Here is a 24,693-nt window from a genome sequence, read left to right as displayed (position 1 = left end):
TGCTACTAGCATTTTATTCAGACTAAAACCTCTTTAATTCAAGTGAGAAAGCGTTTTGTGTATGGCTTTTGCACATCCTGTCATACCGCTGACTGTGTGCCTGCAATAGACGCATTTTGCAGTATTATGGTTAACGATTAATCGATTAATTGATCGTTAATTTAAACGACGATCGATCATGGAAATAATCGAAATTTGACATCCCTAATCTGGATGGAGTACAAAACCATATCATTAATTGTGAACCTTCAAGACAGTCTTTACTCACTTCATCAAGCAAAATAATGCGAGGGGATTTTAGGATTGTGCGAGCGATGGCCACTCTCTGTTTCTCCCCTCCGCTCAACTTCAGACCCCTTTCACCCACCTCAGTCCCATATCCTGTCAAAAAAAAGGGTATTGTTCAAAAATTAGCATTCTGTAATCATTTATACACACCTCGTGTTAATATAAAATATGACCAATACAATCCTATATCTGTTCTTTCAAAACTGTGAACACAGGCTGCTAAAAAATCAGCTTTGCCATCACTGGAATAAAATACATTTTAAAATATATATATATATAAAAAACGAGGCTTTAATGGTGGTGCATGTATTCCAAGGATGTGGAGATCATTAAGCTTGAGTAATGTCAGATATATATATATATATATATATATATATATATATATATATATATATATATATATATATATATATATATATATATAAACTAAATGTAGCTATGAAAAGATAGCAGTCCTCTACCGTCTGGAAAGGATAGTATCTTATGGTGGATATCAGCAGCCACTGCAGCCTCTTCTACTTCTTGGTCACTTGCAGAGATGCGTCCATAGCGAATGTTTTCACGGATGTTATCATTGAAAAGAACAGTGTCCTGAGGAACTACACCAATGTAGGATCGGAGAGAGTTCTGTTTTACCTGTAGGTTTGAAGATAAATAAAGAAGAGTCATTTAAATAAGTCACTTAGAAATTCTTATAGGTGTTGCCGTATGTGCAAATGATTGTTTTCTCTGCAACTTCACACAAAGACTATCTAGCTCTACACAGCCCTATATCATAACAACAGGTTGAATCGCAGACAGGTGGGCGCCCACTTTAAAGTATTTCACCACCCGAGGTTTCGGAGGTCTCCACTGCCTTTGAAAGCTAAGGAGCCAGGTGCTGATGGGCTATGAAGGGGTCCCAAGCTCTGAAGATCTGAAACCCCAATTATAAAGCAGGGTGACAATCTTCACATGCTGCCTGTTGTTGGGAGGGGTGCGGCGATAGACCCCTGCCGAGATCCAAAGCTTGGCAAACTCTGTGAGGCAGTGCCAGCTGACATCAAGGGTTTCGAACAGCATAAAGAGGAGAAGAGACAAGACAAAGTAGGTCTGGAATGGGCACAAATTTTAAGGAAGTACTAAGCTGGCCCCCTTATATCCATATATCAAGAACCCCGCTAGAGAGATGATCTACGCCCGTACGCCATTTCCATCTGAATGCCATTCTTGTAAGCTTCTGCTTTAGCCTAAAAACATATATTAGGGTAAGTTATGTTTGTCCTGGCAGAGGCACAAAACAAGCCAGTGTTTGACAGAATAAAGCTGACATCTTATATTCTAACAAATTTATAACCATAATGTCCAACACTGGTGCTAAAATGACCAAAATCAGGAAATAGTCAATTATCAATACACTCAAAATGGATTAAAAGCAGGCCACTCTTAAAGCTAAGTGTCAACTTACTTTGCAAATACACCGAATTATATTGTGACTGGTGCAGTATAACCATAACTATCCAGATCCTTAAAGAATGAATGGGAGAAACATGGGAGAATGAAATACCAATATAAGCTAAACTAGTATTGTACATTTCCACAGTCTTGTCCCACCTGGATGTACTTGGTCTCAAAAACATTTAGCCATCCAGTAGATGCTTTTATCCAAAGCGATTTACAAAGTAGAAGCCATCAGACCAATGTGAGAGCAACAACATACCCCTGTCTCAAAAGCACTACCACACAACATATACTACTACTCAAATGGTTGTAGTCTGTAAAATTTCTCTAAAGAAATTAATACTTTAATTGAACAAGGACGCCTTTATTTGATCACAAGTGACATTAAAGGACATATTAGAATGACTCCAAAGATTTCCATTTCAAATAAAACTGTTCCTTTGAACTGTCATCAAAGAATCCTGAAAATATGGCATCCCCAAAAATATTCACAACACCAATCTTTATGAGGACTGGAGTAATGGCTGCTAAAAATACAGCTTTGTCATCACATGAATACATTTCATTTTAAAATATATCCAAAAGTTAAATTTAAATGATAAATTGGGAGTACAGGCATAATTTTATGACAGAATTTGAAACAAAACAGCAATATAAGTTAATGGAAGGATGTGTAGAAATCCTTAACAAATAACACAGGAAGAATGTAAGAACCAGAAAATGGGGCTTTAATGCTTTAACTATTAAAGGGAATGTCAAGGCATCTTATCTGTAGAATGAGTCTCTATGAATCAATATTCAATTAAGGGAGATTATCCATATGGATTAGAGCTTGTGTCAATGAGGCCAAAGCAGGTATTACCAACTCAATGATTGGTAATGAAGACAAAATCTTGTGACAACATCTAATATGCCCTCTGTGTCCTAAGAGGGGAGCTTAGAATTTTTTTTTCCTTTTGCACTCAAATTAAGAAAACTGACCCAACAAACCTCAATGATGTACAAACAGAATCGAACTAACTGCTGCAAGAAAAACTGACCACAATCTTACCCACAACAAGAGAAACTCCAAATTATTCTTGGATCACATTAAAGAAAAGCCCCCGTCTCGGGGCACTGATAATGACAGAGTGAGAGAGAGTAGGGCGAGTGGCGGTTCACTCGACCATTAATCCATGTGGCGAGTGGAACCAGCCTCAGTGTTTTCACTTCAAACGCCTGACGAATTAGATCCCCCTTTGAAGTTTGCTTTTTTGTTTTTTCTTTTGTTTATTTTTCGCCTGTTTTTTAGTGTGCTTAATTCGCCGTCTTCCCATTCTTTCTTCCCATTCATTTGCCTCTTAAAAAAAGTCAATGTCCTTAATTTATGAACTAATTAACATCAGACTGGGCTGGGTGAGAGAGGGCTTACTGCGGCCATGTGAAACACAAATGGCTTCCTAGGTCTTTATGGGAGTGTAGCATCTGTCCCTTCACAATACAACTTTTATCCTGCGAGACGGCACTTTCGCTCTGGTTTTCCGGTCCTATCTGCAGTATTCTCACTCATTTCTAGAACAAAAAAATAAATAAAATAAATGGCACAATTACATTATACTTAGGAAAGATTGCACTTTTTTCTTGACGTATAAGAAAAATCATGGATGTCCACTCTCCCAGATAATTGAGAAATTTTTCCATTAAATACAGTACTTGAATATTGATTGCATTGATCATCTTTTCCTTCTTCCAATCAAAAACATTACTATATAAGATGGACTGAGCAGTTTAAATAAGTTTTCCATCATTAAGGAACACTGCATTCTTTCTATAGATTCAGATACAGTAGTATAGAATAGTGAACAGTCAAGTAGTTCTACCAATAGCCAGTGTCAACTACTCAGTTGCACTTGTTCTGTACGCTGACAGGAGCTAATTTCCTCAGTGCATAAATGCAACGCTTGCATTTCCAAGTCAGCATGCAAGCAAACTTCACAGAGGATAAGTCAGAACTGTTAAAAAATTGCTTTAAGACCGTGATATTAACTTAATCTTGCACAGAGTCAGAAAAATAAAAGTAAGTTAAGGCCAATTCACAACAAGCAATGAAGTTAATCTTTCTAATTCAAAGAGGGAAGTAGGGAAGGCCACACTAGAACTATTACGACAGCCAATCAGAGTTTAAAGAGCAAAGCAGCTGACAACATAACTTCCTGCACACCAGGGGCATTTCCTCTGAGGAGGTATGGTAGGCAGTGCCTCCTCGAAATACTGGATAAAAAAAATAATAATAAAAATAGTACAAAATAACATTAAAAAGTATATAAATCACTTGTTAAATCATTGTCCAACAGTAACCGAGCCCACTGAGTTTTAACAGACCCCCTAAAGAGGGAGGTGAGTTTGCTGGGGGGAACTGAGAACGACTGGGGGAAAGTCACATGAGAGGAGGCAATGCCTCAATTGCCATATGATTGGATATGACCGGTTATGTTCAGCCGTGACAGGATCATACAGTAAATCCCACCTCTTGTGTTCATGCACATCACCTGTTTGCGAATCAGTCTGAATGACCAATATAATTGCATTAATGGTAAGACTGATTAAAAAAGGCTTTGATATAACCACTTTATTTAATGTCAAAATAAGACTTAAAATGGAATGATCATATGATCTGTGGTAGTTTTTAGCAAGTTTAAGGTAAATCTGTGTCTGTGACCAATATTTACTGAGCTTTGACTGATAATCAGAAAAGTGATAAATCACAGGATAAGTGCATTTAAGTGTGCAAGACGTGAATTTAAATTGTATTTATTTACAGAGGTATGTGATGTCACACTTATCTGTGTGTGAAGATGTTGTGCAGCGCAAATCCGTGAATGAATGATCCGAAGTGAAGTAAACTTCAGCAGATTTTTCCTGCTCAGGGAGTAGGGAGCAAGTAACACTGTGTAGGGACCATTTCAATAGGAACACAGTTCATGAACGGAGCTCACATCTAATGAACTAATTATCTCAATCAGATGTGTTAAAGAGAGATATGCAAAATATGCAAAGCTGGGTGGTCCGAGGACTGGAATTTAGAACCGCTGGTGTAGAGTAGTGCTTGTTGTTTCTACGATCACAAATGTAGGCATGGTTTTAGGTTTACACGGAGCGATGCAACACAATGCGTAAAAACACAGAATAAGTCATTATAATGCGTAATTATGTCCCCACTGGATGCAATAAATAGCTTGTTTGTAATGGGTTTATTGTTTTTATCTTGTCTCGCCGTTGTTCACGCATCACAGTAATCAGAGCACACATCACTTTTCAGAGCGATGAGCTTTGTAAAAAATGACTTGTTTTAGAAAGGCAGGGCATAGAGGAGAAACAATAATGTATATTGTGGAATATAATTCGTTTTTTTAATCTTAAACCGCATAAACACAAATGTTCTTTTTAGCAATGTCATATGACCTCTTTAATAAATAGAATATTGATTACATAGTTCATTTGAAAATATAAAATTATATATATATATATATATATATATATATATATATATATATATATATTTTTTTTTTTTCCTGATAGTCTAAGTAATGTTTATTTAACAAAGAAAATGTGACTGGGACATATACTTTGCCTCATTACAGAACACCAGCACAACATGCATATATAAAATATTATTGTGTGTTGGTGTGGACACTAATATAGGTATTATTGTTCTTTATAGGTATTGTTCTTGGAGTAAACTGGTTACTTGCACACCATTTATGACAAAACATGCAGCATCAGGGGCGATACACAATTCATATCTCTTCATTCACACATTATTAGAAATATTATAAATAATTGTTTTTGTCGACTAGTAGAAATAAGAAGTCTTGCAAAACCTTAAAACGGGAAGGAGAAACTAAATTGTACCAATTCTTAAATGGCACATTTGTTTAGGTGTTGCTTTTTATTCAAGTGGTTCTTGGATATATTCTTTCAGGATATATTCAACTGACTAATGTGCAAGTCAAACACCGTTATTATTAAAGAGGGCATTCATTTGTCATTTATATAATAGAGTTCAGCTATTTAATAAACATCCGATGTTGCTAGAAACAATTTATCTAGTACAATTTTATGCCTTGTCTGTACTTGTTTGTGACACTACATTAATTGGTCACGAACTACCTGAACACTGAGACATATGTGCATAAGGCACAACACCTCTAGACCCTTATATGGGGAAAACAGGCCACATCAGATGTTCAAAAATGAGAAAAGCAGGCCATATCAGATGTTCAAAAATGAGAAAAACAAGCAAAACCGTGATATGCAAAACATAAAAGACGCAAAAATTGAATCCACTTGGCGAGAAGCATGCACAAGTATTGTTCAGCATATCCGACCAGATGTGCGCACAAATCAGGGCTGCAACCGTTTACTTGAAAGGCACAAGAAAGGCTGGGAGGGAACTACCCATGTGCGTCTAACCTGGACCAAATGTACGCAAAACATCTTGTTTACACGAACCTCCACATGCTGCTCTGTTTAACACTTCACAGGATTGTTATAGACTTCAGTCTCTTCTCCTCTGCACTCCACTAAGTCAGACGTAACATCAATGAAGTACAGTGCCTTAGAAACAGAAAGGTTCAGCGGGGGCAAGGGTTCATTCCCTTTTGGTCTCATTTCCAATCTTTGATTCAATCTTCTGTTTCATCCTACAATTACATGTTTTCCCACCCTTTGTTTCCATCTTCTGTTTCTGCCAACATTTACATGTTATCATGTTACATAAAGACAATGCAACAGTCAGAAAAATGAATTGAAAGAGAGTGACTCCTGAACCTGGGCAATGTCTCTGGCGACCACTTGTCTTCTGTAATCAACCGCAACTGAATCAATAACCTCCTTTTATGAAGTGTTCCATATAGTGGAGCATGACAGAAGCACTGTTGGATCCCAGCAGGAAGAGTCATCAACCCCAGCAGTAAAAATTGATGAATGGTTACCATCAATACGCCTGGATTTTAGTACTCTAAAACAAGCAGATTTGTGAAGCGTGTAGTTAAACATATTATGAAGGTTGTTTTTTTGCTAATTAAAATTTAAAAGGAATGAACAGTACTATTGAGAAATATGTTTAAAATAATGTTCAAGTTTAAGTTTAATTCTACATGGAGTGGCTCACCCACACATGGGAGCGTCATATTGAAATCACATGACCAGCTGTGCCATTCAATCCAAACTTACTAACACTACTATTAATAACAAACATAATGAATGGCTATCACTAGTGAGCAGTTCTGGACCTACTACCATTAAAAAATCCGGAATCAGCAAGTTACTCCTCTTATGACCAACCAGGCTGCATCTATTTTAACCAAAAATATAGTAAAAATGTTATATTGTAGAATATTTTCACAATTTAAAATAATAGTTTCCATACTATTGGAATGAATGGCTATCACTAGTGAGCAGTTCTAGACCTACTACCATTAAAAAATCTGGAGTCAGCAAGTTACTCCTCTTATGACCAACCAGGCTGCATCTATTTTAACCAAAAATATAGTAAAACTTTTATATTGTAGAATATTTTCACAATTTAAAATAATAGTTTCTATTTGAATACATTTTAAAATAAAATTTTACAAAAATACTATATAATAAAATTTACAAAAAAATTAAATACTGTCATGGTAAAGCTATTGGTATAGCAGCCAATACTTCAGTGTCATATGATCCTTCAGAAATAATTCTAAAATGCGGACTTGAAGCTTGAGAAACATTTACATTTAGCCATTTTGCAGAGACTTTTTATTAAAAAAGGGGACTTACAATTTGGGGATACATAAAGCAATTCTTCCTAAAGAGGCAAACAGACACAGGGAGTGCTTGTAATACCAAGTTTTAGACCTTGTTCAAATAAGTACAAGCTAGAAAGAGAAGGAATAGATACAGTAAAATAAAAAAAGTAGGTTAGAAAAAGATGAAAAGATGAATTTTCAAGCTGTTGCTTGAAAATTGTCAGGGATTCAGCATTACGGATGGGATGGGAAACAATTACAAATGTTGAAAACAGTTGTGAATTGTGATGCTTGATATTTTCATGGAAACTGATTTGATTTTCTTTTTTCAGGATTCTTTGATGAATCGAAAGTGCAAAGGAACATCATTAGAACTATTTTGTAACATTATAAATGTTTTCACTGTATATAAAACTATTCATTTCTTTACTAAAAAAAGCTTACTGACCTCAAACTTCTTAACAGCATACATTTCTTAACCTATGCAAACCTTGCAACAGGTCAAAATCTACAAAACTAAAGGACATCTGCGCTTTGGTGTTCTCATGAACACACACATTCTTGAATGTAACATAGGGAAATGAACCTTCCTCTTCAAGCACATTGTTGGAATGACAGAAACAGCTTTTCATCGCGAGCAACGCTGTCTATCAAGATGAATGACCAGTGCACCAGAACATGTGGCCCGTCAGCTGTCAGTATGGTGTCTGTGTTGCTCTGCACCCATCGCTTACATGATCAATGAGCCCCAGCGGGCACATCACTCCACCCCTTCCTAAAACACGAGGGCAAACAACTTTCATTTTCTACCATCAAAAGCCACTTTGAAAAGAAACAATTCCAATCCTCAAAATCTCTTATTCGAAAAAGTTTTTTAAACAAAGCTTTCATGTTAGTCATTATTAGCATACTACAATCTTTCCCATCTTGTTTGCGTTTGAACCGGTTGTTTGTTTTACGAGTCAGGAAACTCAGGGAGACGGAATGCAATGACAGCATTCATAAAGCAACAATCATCAGCTGTGAAGGCGATGAGAAATAGCTCTGATATTTCGGGGGCACACTTTCCCCTCGTCGTCTGACGGGATGGATTCCCGTCTCATGTGCAGCTCTCACATCACGAGGGCATTAAATGCAGCATGGAGAATGGAGAATCAGTGACCAACACCAGAATGAAAACAGCCCCTAGGAATCTATGCATTCAAAGCCCATGGGATTCATATTTTGATCTATTATTTCTGCCAAAGCTCTTACCTAAGAAAATGAGCATGAAGAATGACAAACAGATGTTTCTCGCCATCTATATCCTGCCACTGATCTCTGGAATATTACAAGATTTGTTGCACAACTGCTTGGTCATGATGAAAACTACTTCTAAAGTTACAGGAAATCTAGCTTTGATAGAAGATATATGATATGAGACATATACGTTTTCTTCTCAGTTTTAAAGTGGGTAAGTGACTTTACTCTTGACCCATCAATTATGCAAGGTCAAATGATTAAAGACATCCCATTCCCATCCTCTCTTACGCAAAAAAAACAAAAAATTGTCCTGCTCCCAACAACAAAAGACCATGGAAAGTTCAGTTCAGGTCTTTTTCTTTTGTTATAGGCTGTTTTTTCATTTCCTACACACACACACAACATTACAGTTGTGTGTTATCACCTTGTTGCATTTGACGCAGAAGGCACCTACATTTGTTTTTGATGAGAATATCCAACCTCAAACTTGTAAATCATTTATTTTTAGTTGCTCAATAAACAAACAACCATAAAAATCTCAAGTAAATGTGCATACCATTTTATTTATGCATATTAAATACATTTGCCATGTATATAATACTTCCCCCTCATTTCCAGAATTATTAAAACAGGTTTGGGTCACAAAAACAAAAAAAACATCAACCTATCTTTCTGTTCAGACTGTATCAACTATAACAACACAAATGTGGTTCATTATGTGTGAGACTTTTTGTTGCAACACCTGACCTAACGGCCCATTGCACAATGAACGGCGAAAATCCCGCATCAAATCTGATAAGATTGTTCAGACTGAGAAGCATTAAGAAAAATCCGATCTTAATCAGATTTCAAAGCACCTATAAATCAACACTGATTTCTGACGCCTGTCTGAACAAGTCCCAAGAGTCAAAAAGTGCATCTCAGCCTAATAAATATTTCACATTCATGGACAGTTATGTGATTTCACGCAACATATTTCATAGTGCAATACTTGGCAAAAGATCTATTTAATTTGCCAGCTCATGCTTTAAGAGTCCAAAGGCTAATGTTCCAGTGAGTTTAATGAGTTCGATCTGGCCAGTAGTGAGAGAGATAAGATGCTGAACTGATGACAGCTGCTCTATAAAAGTAAATCTCCCCTCATGCCTGTACTGTGAGAAAGCGCTCACTCCCTAGGAGTGTACTGGCACGCTGACCTACCTCATGCTTCCTGCTGCGCTCCAAACACATTAACCCAGCAGGAATGTGTGGCCATCGTGCGCAAGTGTGAAAGCGGTCGCTTGAACGCTGGGTTGCGGTTCTCATAGATTTGACATGATACTTGAGAGGCTGTGAATGCGTGTGTAGGAGAGGACAAGAGAGATACAACTATTTACATGTCCTCCCTTTCCATCTCCTCATTCTGCCAGCACAGTTCAGTTGTCAGCAGTGCTTCCTCCATTTAAATGACAAACCACAGCTTCCATCTCTAAACACTCTCAGCCAATCGATTATCTCAACTCTCTCAAGAGGAGAAATAAACAGGAGGTTGCATAAACCATGTTTCCTGAACATTGACTGAGGTACTGTGTCGCTTTTAAAGCACCAAAATAATCTCTCTCTTGCTCATATATATCTCAGTACGGATACATGTGCTGTTACCACCCTAATAATTACTAATAAATATCTGCAATTAAAATTATATTATAACATTCTTCATAAAATCAAAATTTAAGGCTAAAAACTTTTTTTTGTTTTAACCACAAAAACTGAATCTGGACTCAAAAAAAAAAAAAAAAAAAAAACTACTTTGCGATCTAAAGTTTATGTTTAATAGATTTATTTATCACTGTTTCGAAAGACTAAATAAGTGAGAATTAAATTGACAATAGCAAAGGTAACCTAAATATGAAAATAAGGGAAATCAGCATGCATAGTTAAATGCAACAAACCAATACTGATCGATGAAAAGAACCCTATAATAACGGATTGGATTACCAGGCTGCAAGCAAACACAGCCAGTCACAAGTTCATCTTATTATAAACAACTATTCCAGTTTTTTACATTTTTTAAGACTTGCTTAATATACGCCTGGGAGCTAAGCCATGCTACACAGGCCTGTGAGCAAAGGTAACAAGCTTCAGTCCTGAATCAAAACAGGAGTCCAAGAGTGACTCTAGCAGCTCTGAGCAGAGGCCACCGTCTCCCCCAGGACACTGGAGTAAAAGCAGCTTACAGCTCCAGATACATTATTTACATCTCTCTCACTATGATTAATTCACAAGGGGCAGGTTTACTTAGAAATAAGAGGCAGTAGTAAATCATATTCCTAGAACCTCGTCATGTGTAGTGGAGGTTATATGATCTGCATCTTACATCACTGGTGTCACTGCACTGTAGTTAACAGTGTGACGGCTTGTACGGCCTGGTATAACATCACCTCAAACAGGCTACTGTTACACACTGCTCTACGACTGACATGCATTTGTATTCCTGCAGCTAATCAGAGAGGTAAACTGAACGGGCATGTGTGTGTGAAAGCAAAGCATTAAAGTTTCATGGATTCAGAAGATATAAAAGTTTGACGCTGCATGTGCTTAAAATAACTTCACCAATGTAAGACGCCAATAACAACATTATTCATTATCAATGCTATTACTGCACTACCAAGTGCACTCCGAGATCAAATTGTGAGTAAAACACATGGATGATTTCTTCAAGCAGACTGTCTGACGTAATCTTGGTGGGAAATTAATTTTTCACATTTTAATGCAAGCACTTTGTCCTCTTCAGTCAGTCAGACACTCTTGCCGTCTAACATCAGCCCTGTCACTATTCCAACCCTACATCAGAGGTTTTCAACCTTGGGGTCAGCACACATGCAGGTGGGGTTGAGAAAGATATCTGGTATAATCTTCAAATGTTTTTTTTATAGCTGCAGTCTAGACCTATAAAATATGCAGCTTCTCAGAAAATCACGGTAACTTTTAAACAAGAAGATGAATACAGGAGGCAGTGTGACCTGTGATGCAAAGGTGAACTCAGTTTACTGCCATACTTCCTGGTTTGCAAAGTTTTTCATATTCATATGACTTGGTCAAATTCATATAGATTAAATGTTAGGATGTCTTTCTCTGGGTTTCTGCAGGTTTTATGAAAATAATCAAATACTTTATGACCAAGTAAAAAAAAATAAAAATTGAAGAGAACACAATACACCAATATGGTCTTGTACTTCCAATAGATCTCCATTACTTTTATCATCATACATCATAATAGCTCTGCTCAAAACAATAACTTTTACTGTACGTTCTGATCACACTGCAAAAGAGTGACGTTCTTCCTCAATATTTTCATCTTGTTTTCCAGGTCTCAAAACATCCTTACACATCAACATACTTGAGAAGCAACATGGCAAAATATGACATATTTTATGAGAAATTGACCAAAATGAATTGACTTTGATTAAAACGAACAAATGTTTGCTAAAATCAACTTGATTCAAAGAAAATATATTTTTATAAAAACACAAACATATATTTTGTCTGATATTTGTTCTTGTTTTACATAAACTCACTCATTTTCTCAGAAAACAAGACTTCATATCGTAATTTTGCTTTTGGATTATCGTATCTTGATTTATGGATGTTTAGATATTTGTTCTCGAATACCGCTTTAATTTTTTTTTTTTTTTTTTTTTATTATTATTACTTTGTAGTGCAATTCAATGCCATGATATTGAATTTATGACTTTTGAACTATTGATTATTGAAGACCTTTTCAAGGCTTTAAATTGTGAAAGGGTGAAATAATACATAAGACATTTTTAAGACCCGCAGAAAAATATACTTTTTGAAGCTTGCAAATGTTAATAACATAAACTTTCAATAGATGTACAAAAATTTTGAGAATATGAATTATATCTTCATTTGTGTTTCGAAGATGAACAGAAGTCTTGGAATGATAACTAAATGTTAACAAAATTGCTGTATTTCTCTAAAATCTTACAGATTCTTCTCTGGTAATTTTATAAAATTTTCTATAGAAGCTTTAACATCTGACCCTGTAAGTGTCTCGGTTGTCATGTTTGCTGACCTTGGAGATGTCCTGACCATCGATGAGGATGCAGCCACTCTGCACGTCATAAAAACGGAAAAGCAAACGGATGATGGTGCTTTTTCCTGATCCGGATGGACCAACCTGTTAAATAAGACATTAGCAGGGGTGAACATCTAGCTCCTATGCACGCTTTCTTATTCTACAAATAAGTACTGTTTTAGTACACAGTATTCACAAATGAACAATTTAGATGTCATTTTACCAGTGCAACTGTCTGACCAGGCATCACTGTGAATGAGACTTCACTGAGAATTTCTTTCCTGTAGACAGAAAACAGGGAACAAAATTTCAAAGATGCTAACTCTAAAACATATAGATGCAAGCACTGTTCTCCAACAGAAAAAAAAAAAAAAAGTTTATACTGACATTAGCAAGACTCACCCAGCAATGTAACTAAAGCACACGTTCTGGAAATCAACCCTTCCTTCTGTGAACAACAGGTCTCCTGCATTCACATCATCCTTTACCTACAGCAGAGGGAAATGTGCAGATTAGAAAGGGCAATTTTGGCATGTACCACATGACACGTAGAAAAACATGGCACTGGGCTGACTCAAGCAAACCAATAACAAACATACTGAGGCCTCTTTCAAGTCAAATTCAAGAATCAGTTTGTAAATGAGCTCAGACAGCTTTTTTGAATATATAAGAAGGAATGTGAAGATCAAATAAGGGTTTTAGTCAGATTATTTGCATATGAATAGAATCCAAATAGACTGGGAGTGTCGAGGAATGGCCGGCTGTTGGGTGTGTGACTTCAGGAAGACGGGGGTAACCTAACACTGGCACATCCAGAGGGGCCGCAATGTGGCCTAGACAAGTACTTGTTCTGTGCAAACTGATTTGGATTTGTGGATTTATAAAACATTTTATAAGATTTGGCCTTTCTACAAAATGACTCAAAGTGTCCACAGTGGCCACCCACCTCTTTTTCCTCTGTTAGCAGATCAAACATGCTCTCCATGTCAACAAATGCACTTTGGATCATTCTGAGAAAACAGAAAAAAAAAAAAAAAAAAAAAAAAAAAAAAAAATAATATATATATATATATATATATATATATATATATATATATATATATATATATTAGGGGTGTAACGGTTCACAAAATTCACGGTTCGGTTCGATACGATACACTGATGTCACGGTTCGGTTCGGTTCGGTTCGATACGTTTTAGATACAGCAAAATGTAAAAACATCTCAACTTTTCAGAATGCCGCAAGCGCACCGCGGGTCATGTGACAAGAACTAACCAATCAGCTTCATCCTTTCCCGTAACAACGTTGAGAGCTCAGCCAAGATGAAGGAACAGCTGATCATAGTTGTATATGGATTGCAATTTTGAAATAAATTCAGTAGCAGAGCTACTGCAAGCGATTTTTAGAGCTGCAAATCCATTTATCCTTCGCTGAAATTTCCGCGTCTCATGGAGAGAGCACGTCATTGTTGCTTAGCAAAGACAGACGCCTCATGAGCGCTTCTGCCCGAGCGCTTTGGAAAGGAGGAGAAAGACGCGCTTAGCGTTTTCCATGCGTTTTTAGGCACGATATGTGAACGGCCCCTAAGGCGCTCGCTCACTCAGCACGCGCTGAAGGCTCGTTGCAAAATGTCTAATGCATTTAACAGACCAGAAATATAAGATCCTAAAATAACCAACAGGTCTGGTGTTTGGGTTGGATTCCCTGTAAGCTATAGTTTCTAAATGCTGCAGGGATAGTTTGCTGCGTGCATGTTTCTCCTTTTTTTCGTCTTTTCCCAGATAGTACTGACGCATATATCCCAGATATTCCCGCTGGGTTTTTTTTTTTTTTTTTTTTTTTGTAATCCCGCTGGTGTACCCTGTCATGTTGCAGATGCGACATACCGTTGTTTTTTTATCCACCACTCTCTTGCCATCACCATTATAGCTTAAAGGGAATCCAAAGTGCACCCAAACACCAGACCTGTTGGTTATTGGAGGATCTTCTCATTTCTAGTCTGTTAAACGCATTGGCTATTTTGCAACGAGCCTTCAGCGCGTACTGAGTGAGCGAGCGCCTGCTGAGTAGCCTAACATAAACATATAAGATGGTGTTTTTTTCTTCTTCGGGAGTGTCAGGGGCGTTGCCTGTTACGTTGTTTGGGTTATTGGGCTACCTTGTTGAACGCATATCATTATATTTCTTTCTCTCTCTTTTTTTTTTTTTCAAATATAATTAATTACTCCAACGAACCGTTCGGTATACATAATGCGTACCGCGTACCGAACCGAAAGCGTCGTACCGAACGGTTCAATACGAATACGCGTATCGTTACACCCCTAATATATATATATATATATATATATATATATAAACAAGAAAAATAATAAATGAATCTGGCAACAGATAATCTTCCTCTAAGCTGACCTATAATATGTACCAAACCAGTTGAGTGGAGTGTAGAGCTGAATAATGTAGGTTCCAAAAAGAACATAGTCACCAACCTATTATAAGAACAACAGAGCATAAACAACAAAATAATATGCTCAAGACCAATAATTACAAAAAATATAAAAGTGGTGACTACTGTACTTGAAACTTGTCCACTGTAACATAGTATGCACAAAGCAGGGATCCGGCCAACAGGCCCAATCCAATAATCAGGTTCTGAGTTTGGTTCAGGAGAGCCAAGGAAGCATTGGTCTTCCATTCACATGCCTGAACACAAAGAGAATCCAACTCAGCATCTCTCCACTCAACAGCTTTTAAAGTCCAAGTATGTTAAGTGATCGCCATTACCTGATATTTCAGGATAGCATCCTCAAAGCGCCTGACTTCAAAACCCTCTGAATTATAGTACTTTACCTGAATAGAGACAGATTTTGTAATATATCAATGTTAATACTGTTAACAATACTCCATGGCCAACCTATGGCAGTTTGTCACTTACAGTTTCAAAGTTGAGAAGTGAGTCTACTGCTTTTGACTTGGCAATGTTGTCCTGTGTGTTCATTTCCCGCCTGTACTTGGTCCTCCATTCAGTGATAATGATTGTGATAGCTGAAAACAAACGTCAAATGAAACTAAACATCGAAATGTGCCTGCTTACTGCCATATCTTTTAGAAACACGCAGTAACAATTTCAAAATTATGACTGCTGTGTATCAGGATCTGTAATGTTTACTCAAGAAATGTTTACTTTTATTTTGTAAGTACGTATTCAATTGATCAAAAGTTACAGTAAAGACATTTATGTTATACAATATTTGAAATCAATGCTGTTTTTCAAAAAAAAAAAAAAAAAAAAATTAAGCAGCACAACTAAATGTTACTGATACTAAATGTTACTTGAGCAGCAAACCAGCATATTAGAATGATTTCTGAAGGATCATGTGACACCGGTAATGATGCTGAAAATTCAGCTTTGCATCACAGGAACAAATTACATTTTAAAGTATATTAAAGCTGCAGTAGGGAACTTTTGTAAAAAAAAATATTTTTTACATATTTGTTAAACCTGTCATTATGTCCTGACAGTAGAATATGAGACAGATAATCTGTGAAAAAAAAATCAAGCTCCTCTGGCTCCTCCCAGTGGTCCTATTGCCATTTGCAGAAAGTCATCCGCTCCCGGTAAGAAATCAACCAATCAGAGCTGCGGTCCGTAACTTTGTTTGTGTTCAAAATGTAGAAAAATGTATATAATAAGCGAGTACACCATGAATCCATTTTCCAAACCGTGTTTTTAGCTTGTCCTGAATGACTAGGGTGCACCTATAATAAGTGTTTATATTCGGACTATTTTAGATTGCTTCGGGGGCACCGCGGCGGAGTAACCCAGTACCTTTGTGATTCTTCATAGACATGAACAGAGAGAAGTAGTTCCGGCTACGATGTTCTTCCGCAAGACGCAAGCAGTTCTGTTTATTAACCGCTAGAGCGTCAAAAGTTCCCTACTGCAGCTTTAAATGAGAAAACTGTTATTTTAATTTATAATTATATTTCACAATTTTAAATTTCTTTTCTGTATTTCTGATCAAAAAAATTCCGCCTTGGTGAACAAAATTAGTGAAAGTTTAAAAAAACATTAAATAAATGTTACAATTTTCAAACTTGAACAATAGTGTACTAACAAAAACTTCCAGAAATGTGTGATTAATCACCTTAATAACAAAAATCTCTGACATTAACCGTTAATAATAAATATATTGTAATTGTTAATATTTTAATCTATCATTTAACCACAACATGAAAATAAGTGTTTGTGCTGCACTTACTGAGGTAGAGAAACATGCAAATGAAAACAATGAGGCCGAACCAGGCACTGAAGTACGTCACGAAATAGATGATGGCAATGATGATGTCAGCAATAGTGGGTACAATGCTGAACACAACATAGCTGTAAAAGAAAACAATGAACATTTAAACATAGAAAGAAACATAGCATATTTAAGTACGGTGATGCTAAAATCAAAGAAAATCATCAGACCTTAACAAGTTGTTGACCGAGGAGGTTCCACGGTCAATGCTGCGCAGGACATCTCCGGTGCGGCGGCCCAGGTGCCAGCGTAGAGAGAGGTCATGCAGGTGCGTGAAAAGACGGACCTGCACCACACGGCTGGTGTACTGCTGGACATAAGTCCACAGGAAGCTGCGCAAGTTACTGACAAACCCTGATGTCCCTGAGGGGAGAGACAGACAGTTAATAGTTTGCACAGAATAAAACAATTTTAAAAGAATCCTCGCAATATCACTTTGAATGTCAACCCTCACCTACCCCTCCGCCCTGCAAGAACTTAAGGAGGACGTAAACACAGACCGTGATGGCCAGGGATCTCCAGCGCTCCATCGCTGACAGCTGGTTCACTAGAATATTAGAATTACAAAAATACATGTGAATGCATCTACTAGTGCTGCCTTAACTGGCAAATGTTATTGTTTTGTGTCAAGATTCGCTCAAAAATGCACATGATCTTCAGAAATCATTCTAATACGCAGTTTTTGTGCTCAGAAATATTTCTTATTACATTTAGTCATTTAGCAGACACGTTTATCCAAAGCGACTAACAAATGAGGACAATGGAAGCAATCAAAAACCAACAAAAGAGCAAATGATATATAAGTGCTATAACAAGTCTCAGTTAGCTTAAATGCAATACACGTAGCAAGGGCTTTAAAATAATAAATAAAAAGAAAACAGAATAGAAAAAGAATAGAGCAAGTTACTGTAGTGTTAGATTATTAATATCAATGTTGTCAACAGGTGTGCTGCTTAATATTTTTGTGGAAACCATTGTATATATTTTTCACGATTCTTTAATAAAAACAACATTCACAAAATAACAAATTTTTATAGGCACAGAAATAATATATAAAAAACAAACCTTACTGACCCTAAAGATTTTTGCTTTTAACTATCCCTTTAATTGTATGTGTATCCCCAAGGCTCTGTGTAGGAAGCGCATACTGTGAACACATTTCACTGTTTTCCTATTAACGAGTGTGTGCAGAGCATCTCCCCTTTAATCACACGTAGACTATAAACTTTAACATCCTGAGTCATGAATAACCACATCACTTCAGTTCAATACAACAAAATTTAACAGCTGCCCAAAACTGCCATCTTATACATGACTTATACATGAATCCACAACAAAAAAAAAAAAAGAAAAGAAAAACCAGCCGAAAGGATGCGGTGTGAGCCAGGAGCCACAGCATAATGTATCTAAAGAGAACACACTGGTCTGTTCTGGGAGCTGAGAAAAAGATCCTCAATCGGATTCATTTACATTCATGGCCATTTTGATTGTGCACTCGGAATCGAATGAGGAAAGAAAAGGTGGAGAGTTGAAGCGAAAGAAAAAAAATCAAAACAATACAAGAAAACGCCAAGGGCAAAAGCAAAAACTCTCTTCCTCTCTGTTGAGCTGGGGGCGTAGAGCTGATTTTTATCCTTGGCATGGGCGCAGAGAGAGCTGCGGACAAAAAGGCCCTTGTACCAGCGTGTTAACTCGGCTAAAAGCCCCTAATGCCCCCTAATCGTGACTGGCAGGGTTGGTGACCTCCCCTATTACCCCTCTCAATCTCTCTCTGCCGCACAAAAGCTCACTTTTCTCCCAATGCGGCTTTCATGTGCCTCCAAATGCAAAGCTGTTACTTGTCTCTGATAATGAAGCACATACACACCAACTTCAGGAAGAGATCAAATGAACAACGCACACTTAAAGAACGAGGATGATAAAAGAATGAATGAATAAATGAATCAAGAAAGGGAATTTCAAAAATGCTGGTGAAAGTAAGAAGGGAAAAAAAAAGAGGCAGAGAATGAAGGGTGGAAACAAAGTCTTGAGCCACGGAAGAGTTTAGCATAGTTGGGATTTGTCCCACGTTTCTTTTGTGAAAGTTCGATACTTCTTGGCTTATGCGAACCAAAGGCTTTGACTTCTCTGAGACGTTTTGGGGGCTGCTCACCCATCCAGCTGGCCCACAACAAGAAGGGGCTGAGAACACTGGCAAGGGAGGGGCAATCCCACTTCACAAGCACAAGAACACTCCTTCATATAGATGCTTGACTTGTTTCAAAACTGCCTTTATAGATAGTTTTTACCAAGACATATTCATTGTCAACATGTTTTAAGGTTTATTAGGTTATCGGTTTTAAATCAATTTAAGGGCCTCAGCACAGCTGCATGCATTTTTAATTACTGCAAACAAATTCACATATTTATTCATTCACACACACACACACAAAAAAGCTACTGATCATCTTAAAAAAACATAAATAGCAGGTTGAACAGCTCTCACCATCCCAGGTAACAGAGTAAATGTTGAAAGCTGCTGTCCTCTACTGGCTATGTAAGGTAATGCAATTCCTTTGCTTTTTGTTTTATTTATTTATTTTTATTAAGGGGCCAAATTTAACCTTTTTAATTATTTTCAGGGGTATTTTATTTTACTTTTAAAAATATTATTTTTTTTCTCTCTGAACCACATAACAAAACAGTATTTCACTCCCTGTATGTTAAATAATTCAACTGAACCACCTGTTATTTTTTTTATTTATTTTTTTACGAGAACTAATTTTCTAGTAATTTTCCAGCATTTTGCTAGAGCACATTTCAATAATTGTCTGTACTCTTTATTTGATAATTAAATTATCTACTGTATATCAGTGCAGATTCTGATATAAACTACAATTCAAATCTTTTCAATCAATAATATTTGTTTTAAAATACATTAATACTTAAAACTGACTATTGAGAAAAGTAATAATCTAACTGCTACAAAACATTTCCATTTCATATAAATGCTTTTCTATCACTTTTTATCAAAGAATCCTGAAAAAGTCAAAAGGTCCTTTAAAGTCAGTAGGTGATTTCTTATATAAATATAATATTTAAATATAAACTACACAGCAATAAATGTCACATTTGAGACAGTGAATAGAATACTTCTGTTTTACTGTCTGAATAAGTGCTAAACTATACAATACTCATAAAGGCATAGAAACAAGCATTATGAAATGTGTCAAAGTCCGGTTAAGGGTGGTGGGACATTTTTGTCCCTGCTGTAGAATTAAAGTAGCCTACATGCTAGACCTGTGTGAATGACATTGCTACAGATTTTGAAAGAGTCCTGAATGCACAAATGAGTCCAGTCTCACCTATATTCCTGCTGTAAATGGGTACAAACACATTGATGACCCGCTCAAGTCCCAGCAGCCCGACACACAGAACCACCAGAGCCTGCAAGCCCACACTTCCCCTGGGCCACATGTATGGCACCAGCAGACACACTTTCCTCCTGAAGCCCTGCCATGCTGACCTAGAGACCACCTCCACTTGGCCTCGTCTTTGATGCTTCTGAGAGAACCATAGAAACAAAGAGATTCCGGTGTAAATAGAACCTTCAAATAAACGCACTCAGAAAGTCACTGAGACTCAGATGAGAACTAAAGTGATTTCCAGTGATTGTTGTCCTTACCTCTACAGTCAGTGCAAGGGATGCTTGCTCACTTTCATTTCCCAGTGCGCTGCGTTTCGTGTGTCTTTTAGAGTACTTGTTTGCCATTGTTTGACTTCGTATGAAAGATTAGGCTGTCGAAAACACAGTCTGGATGCATTATTCCATCGAAGTGTACTGCATTCAACGGACTTGCAAGGTTTTAAGTGCATGTGTGCGCGCGAATGCAGTTTTCTAATGATTATACCGAGCGTCTGTGTTCAGCTGAAGGGGAAACGCTGCGTGTCATATGGGCAGCATTCACATGACTGATGGACTTGTGGTCATGTGGCTCAGATGTTAAATGAAAACGCTGACGCCTTTAAACACTGAAAAGACTTGTTTCCCTCTGTTAGGTGTTGTGAAAGAATAGTTTTCGTGCAGCAAATGTTGCTCGCTAGCAATTTCTAAAATGAGGTTCCTCCAGGGGGCGCTTAAAGAAAAGAGTCGCGTTCAAAACAAAGACGTGTTTGTCTTAACGTAAACTGTGTACTCTACAATATATTTATATATATTTTAAATAAATTCTACTTCTAAGGAATGGTAACTGAAACAGAAGTCAAGTTATTTCTAAAATTACATCTATAAGATGTACAACCAAGTTATTAGAAAATAGTGTGATTGGTCCAATCTGACCAGCGCTGAGAAAAGTAACAATAATCACACGATAGTACAGGGCCGCGTGCATCCGTTCCATTTATTTATTTATTATTATTATTAAATTGAGTAAAAGTAGCCTACTTAGTGGATGAAGACATTACATTTGTATTAATTTATAAATAAGAAATTATTTTGTCTCACCTCACTTGTTCTCACAGATTTACTCATTAACAATTAACAGCAGTTCCTAACAGTGATACTGACCTTAACAGACACTACTACTGTACATGCACACACAGATGATGAATATATATGTAAAACTGTAAATAAAGATGATAATGGTAATAGAGATGTACAACATCAGTAGGCCTAGCTCAAGCTGCTCTTATTATCTCCCTGCTGATGTCAAGTGTTGTTCACATTTAAACAAGCCTCTATATACATTCTGTCAATAACAGCAGATTTAGTTGATTTTTGAAATCAACAAATTGTCCTTGAAGCCTTGAAGCTGATTCAAAGTCCTTTTAAGGGTGATCTATAGTCTCTGGCTGATTACAAATGCTATAAGCTCTTCAACACAGTTTGGTAAGTTTTATAAATTTGTCAAATCTGTAAAGTGTTTCTCCAGGCATCTTCATGGAGCAGCATATCCCCAGAAGAAGCAGGGCTTTCCCCACACACCTGAGGGGATTCTTGGTGGAGGGATTTCATTCAAAATGCCTGTGAGCTTTCACAGCTGGCAGCTGTATCAAGTTAGATCACACCTAAAGCTACATCTCTGCCAAAGCTCACAGACCCAACAGGCTGGAGGAGTGATACCTGAAGAACTGCTGTATTTCTTTACAGCCGTCCAGCGGTCTCATTCTCTTCAGTGGACGAGTGTCTGGAGTCTCTGTGTCACCAGGAAGATCTGTCTCCATCCATGGCTTCCTTAGTGCAGGGCTACCAGGACATTTACCACTCTGTGGAGCCCATGATGATGTTTGTTTTTGTGAGAAGTGGGGACATCCCATAGGCGTAATGGTTTTTATACTGTACAAACTGTATATTCTATGGCCCTACACCAACCCAACCCTTACCCTCACAGGAAACTTTGTGAATTTTTACTTTCTCAAAAAAAATCATTCTGTATGATTTATAAGCGTTTTGAAAAATGGGGACATGGGTTATGTCCTTATAAGTCACCCTCTCCTTGTAATACCTGTGTCATAACTATGTCATTATACAGAGTTGTGTCCTGATATGTCACAAAAACAAGAGCACACACACACATACACACACACAAAACTAAACTAACACTTTACCATGAAAACAAAACAACACCAGACGCTCAAAACTATAATAACCGTGTTGTTATATAGTCACATAGGCTAAATGAGAAAATAATAAAAATCTAAATTATTCAAGTTGTAATTTTTCAAAGTTTCATTTAATTTCATAATGTCTAATTATGTTTTAATGTATCTTTTTGCATTAAGACAAAAACCTCAAATGTTTTATAAGTTTGTGATCTGTTTTTGACCCACAAACTGGATTCAGCACTCAGTTTTGGACATGATATCGACCAGCAAACTATTTTCAGGCGCGTGATTAACAGTTATGAATAGACTGTCCAAAGCATAGGTTGTCAAAGGTTTAAAAAGAGGAAACATGTCTTTGTGTGTAGAAATGATCAGCCTCTGTTCAGTGAGGAAAACATCTAACAGCTGAGTGCAGAGCATCACTGACCTGTCATTACTGAGGTCAATAATTGCTGCAGAATGACTGAAGAAAACAGCCATCTAGAAGAACAGAGAAAGACAATTTAGACATGACTGGAGTTGTAGACTCAAAACCTTTTTAATAAAACATACAAAACACACTAAAACAGTGTCTATTTATTTCACTGGCCTACATAAGAGTTATTGCCCATAACATCCAAACTGACCAACATAACAGTGAGGATTTCTATACCACTGCCTTGTTCTATAAATGATTTCAAAAGCAATCTCATCAGTTATTTATTCGATTTTTTATTCTATATTAGAGAAGATCCTGAAAACATCAGCCTGTGATCAGTGAATGTATTAAGATAATACTAGCAGCTGTGTGCTTATTTCATAGTGTGTATCGCCTCCCTGTGGTGACATGTTATTAATGCAGCTAAATATTAGTGGCCTCCTGCGTATTGTACACTAATTTCAGTCTTCTTTTAGTTCAACATATATTTTGTTGAATTTAGCTGAATAAAATAGAAAGTCTTGCTACAAAAATCTGACAATAATATTATATGTGTCCTGAAAGTGATTACTAAATCAGTTGGAAAACAGCTGAGAAAAAGTCCTGTAGGCCTAAACACAAAAAACAAAAGAAAAAAAATTATTCTGTTACACACAAAAGGAGAACAGTGGGCTTGTTTCTTTCTTTTCTTTTTTTTTTAAAGGATGTCAACGGAGAAGAACTTTCACTGAATTAAGTGCATTTGTGGGAAAACAGCTGAGGCCTATCATTTAATGAATCAGCATATTGCTTATCTTCAGCATGTTTGCCATCCTTCATTTTGGATTGGATTCAGTGGTATCAAAAACTGTTGCACTGTGAACTCTGATATCAGTGTTATGATGTGATTTAAGCCAATTGCATGTCCAAAAGTAAGACCATCTCTGATTCAGATGTTCATGCAAGGAATCATCTGAAATTGGTAGAGACAAACATGTCAGCTGTAAATTGCAATGTCCTGTGTCTTTCACCTGGTCTGCTGTTCATATTATGGGACTAGGCTTGTTTAAATGTCGTTTAATGGCAGTGCATGCTCAATTTAGGCGATGCATGCTGAAAGGGGACCTATTATGCAAAATAATCCCCCCTAAACCTAACCATTGTTTCTCATATGCACATCACGCCAAAGCCAGTTTCTGCATATAAATAGCACCAAAAAGAAACAGAAAATCATGCCATTGAAACGCACTTTCATGAGATCGGGTCATTCACTTTCACGTCTTTCTCAAGCAAATAAGCAAATACACAAAACATTATGTCACAATGGCTGTCTTTAAGAGTACTCAATTAAACTCAATTAAAAAAACTCAATTAAAAGTTATGTCTTAACAAAAAATAAAATATTGGATGTGTGACAGTAAAATGGATCCATTTCTTATATTAAGCTAATAATGTTAAACAAACAAAAAAAGAAAAACATGAGAATCACTCACTAAGGAACTTCTGTTATTTTAAGAGGTAATTGTGTCTCCTTACTTCATACAGTAATACAGTTTACAATCGCACAGTAAAATACTGTTTATTTAATCAATTTG

At 36.8% G+C, this 24,693-nt stretch overlaps 1 protein-coding gene across 4 annotated transcripts in view; it reads right to left on the bottom strand.

The window, feature by feature from the left end:
* Window positions 1-21,217, bottom strand: part of abcb6b (ATP-binding cassette, sub-family B (MDR/TAP), member 6b) — a 43,593-nt gene extending 22,376 nt beyond the window's left edge. For 2 of the 4 annotated variants that reach the window (XM_052565309.1, XM_052565310.1), the window contains exons 1-15: window positions 20,783-21,217; window positions 20,463-20,661; window positions 17,573-17,665; window positions 17,289-17,481; window positions 17,077-17,198; window positions 15,750-15,859; window positions 15,599-15,664; window positions 15,392-15,517; window positions 15,227-15,303; window positions 13,763-13,826; window positions 13,219-13,304; window positions 13,040-13,097; window positions 12,781-12,918; window positions 750-924; window positions 269-381 (exon numbers count right to left, since the gene is read on the bottom strand). In XM_052565309.1, coding sequence (XP_052421269.1) covers window positions 269-381; window positions 750-924; window positions 12,781-12,918; window positions 13,040-13,097; window positions 13,219-13,304; window positions 13,763-13,826; window positions 15,227-15,303; window positions 15,392-15,517; window positions 15,599-15,664; window positions 15,750-15,859; window positions 17,077-17,198; window positions 17,289-17,481; window positions 17,573-17,665; window positions 20,463-20,661; window positions 20,783-20,869 — 1,707 coding nt within the window. In that variant the 5' untranslated portion in view covers window positions 20,870-21,217. The remainder of the gene's footprint in view (window positions 1-268; window positions 382-749; window positions 925-12,780; window positions 12,919-13,039; window positions 13,098-13,218; window positions 13,305-13,762; window positions 13,827-15,226; window positions 15,304-15,391; window positions 15,518-15,598; window positions 15,665-15,749; window positions 15,860-17,076; window positions 17,199-17,288; window positions 17,482-17,572; window positions 17,666-20,462; window positions 20,662-20,782) is intronic. The other 2 variants (XM_052565308.1, XM_052565311.1) reach the window with 2 other exon arrangements.
* Between the last annotated feature and the right edge of the window lie 3,476 nt (window positions 21,218-24,693).

The sequence above is a fragment of the Carassius gibelio genome, chromosome B9 (assembly GCF_023724105.1).
Source record: "Carassius gibelio isolate Cgi1373 ecotype wild population from Czech Republic chromosome B9, carGib1.2-hapl.c, whole genome shotgun sequence".
Lineage (NCBI taxonomy): Eukaryota > Metazoa > Chordata > Actinopteri > Cypriniformes > Cyprinidae > Carassius > Carassius gibelio.
Note: the sequence above shows the minus strand (reverse complement) of the source record. Positions and strands in the feature narration are given on the sequence as shown.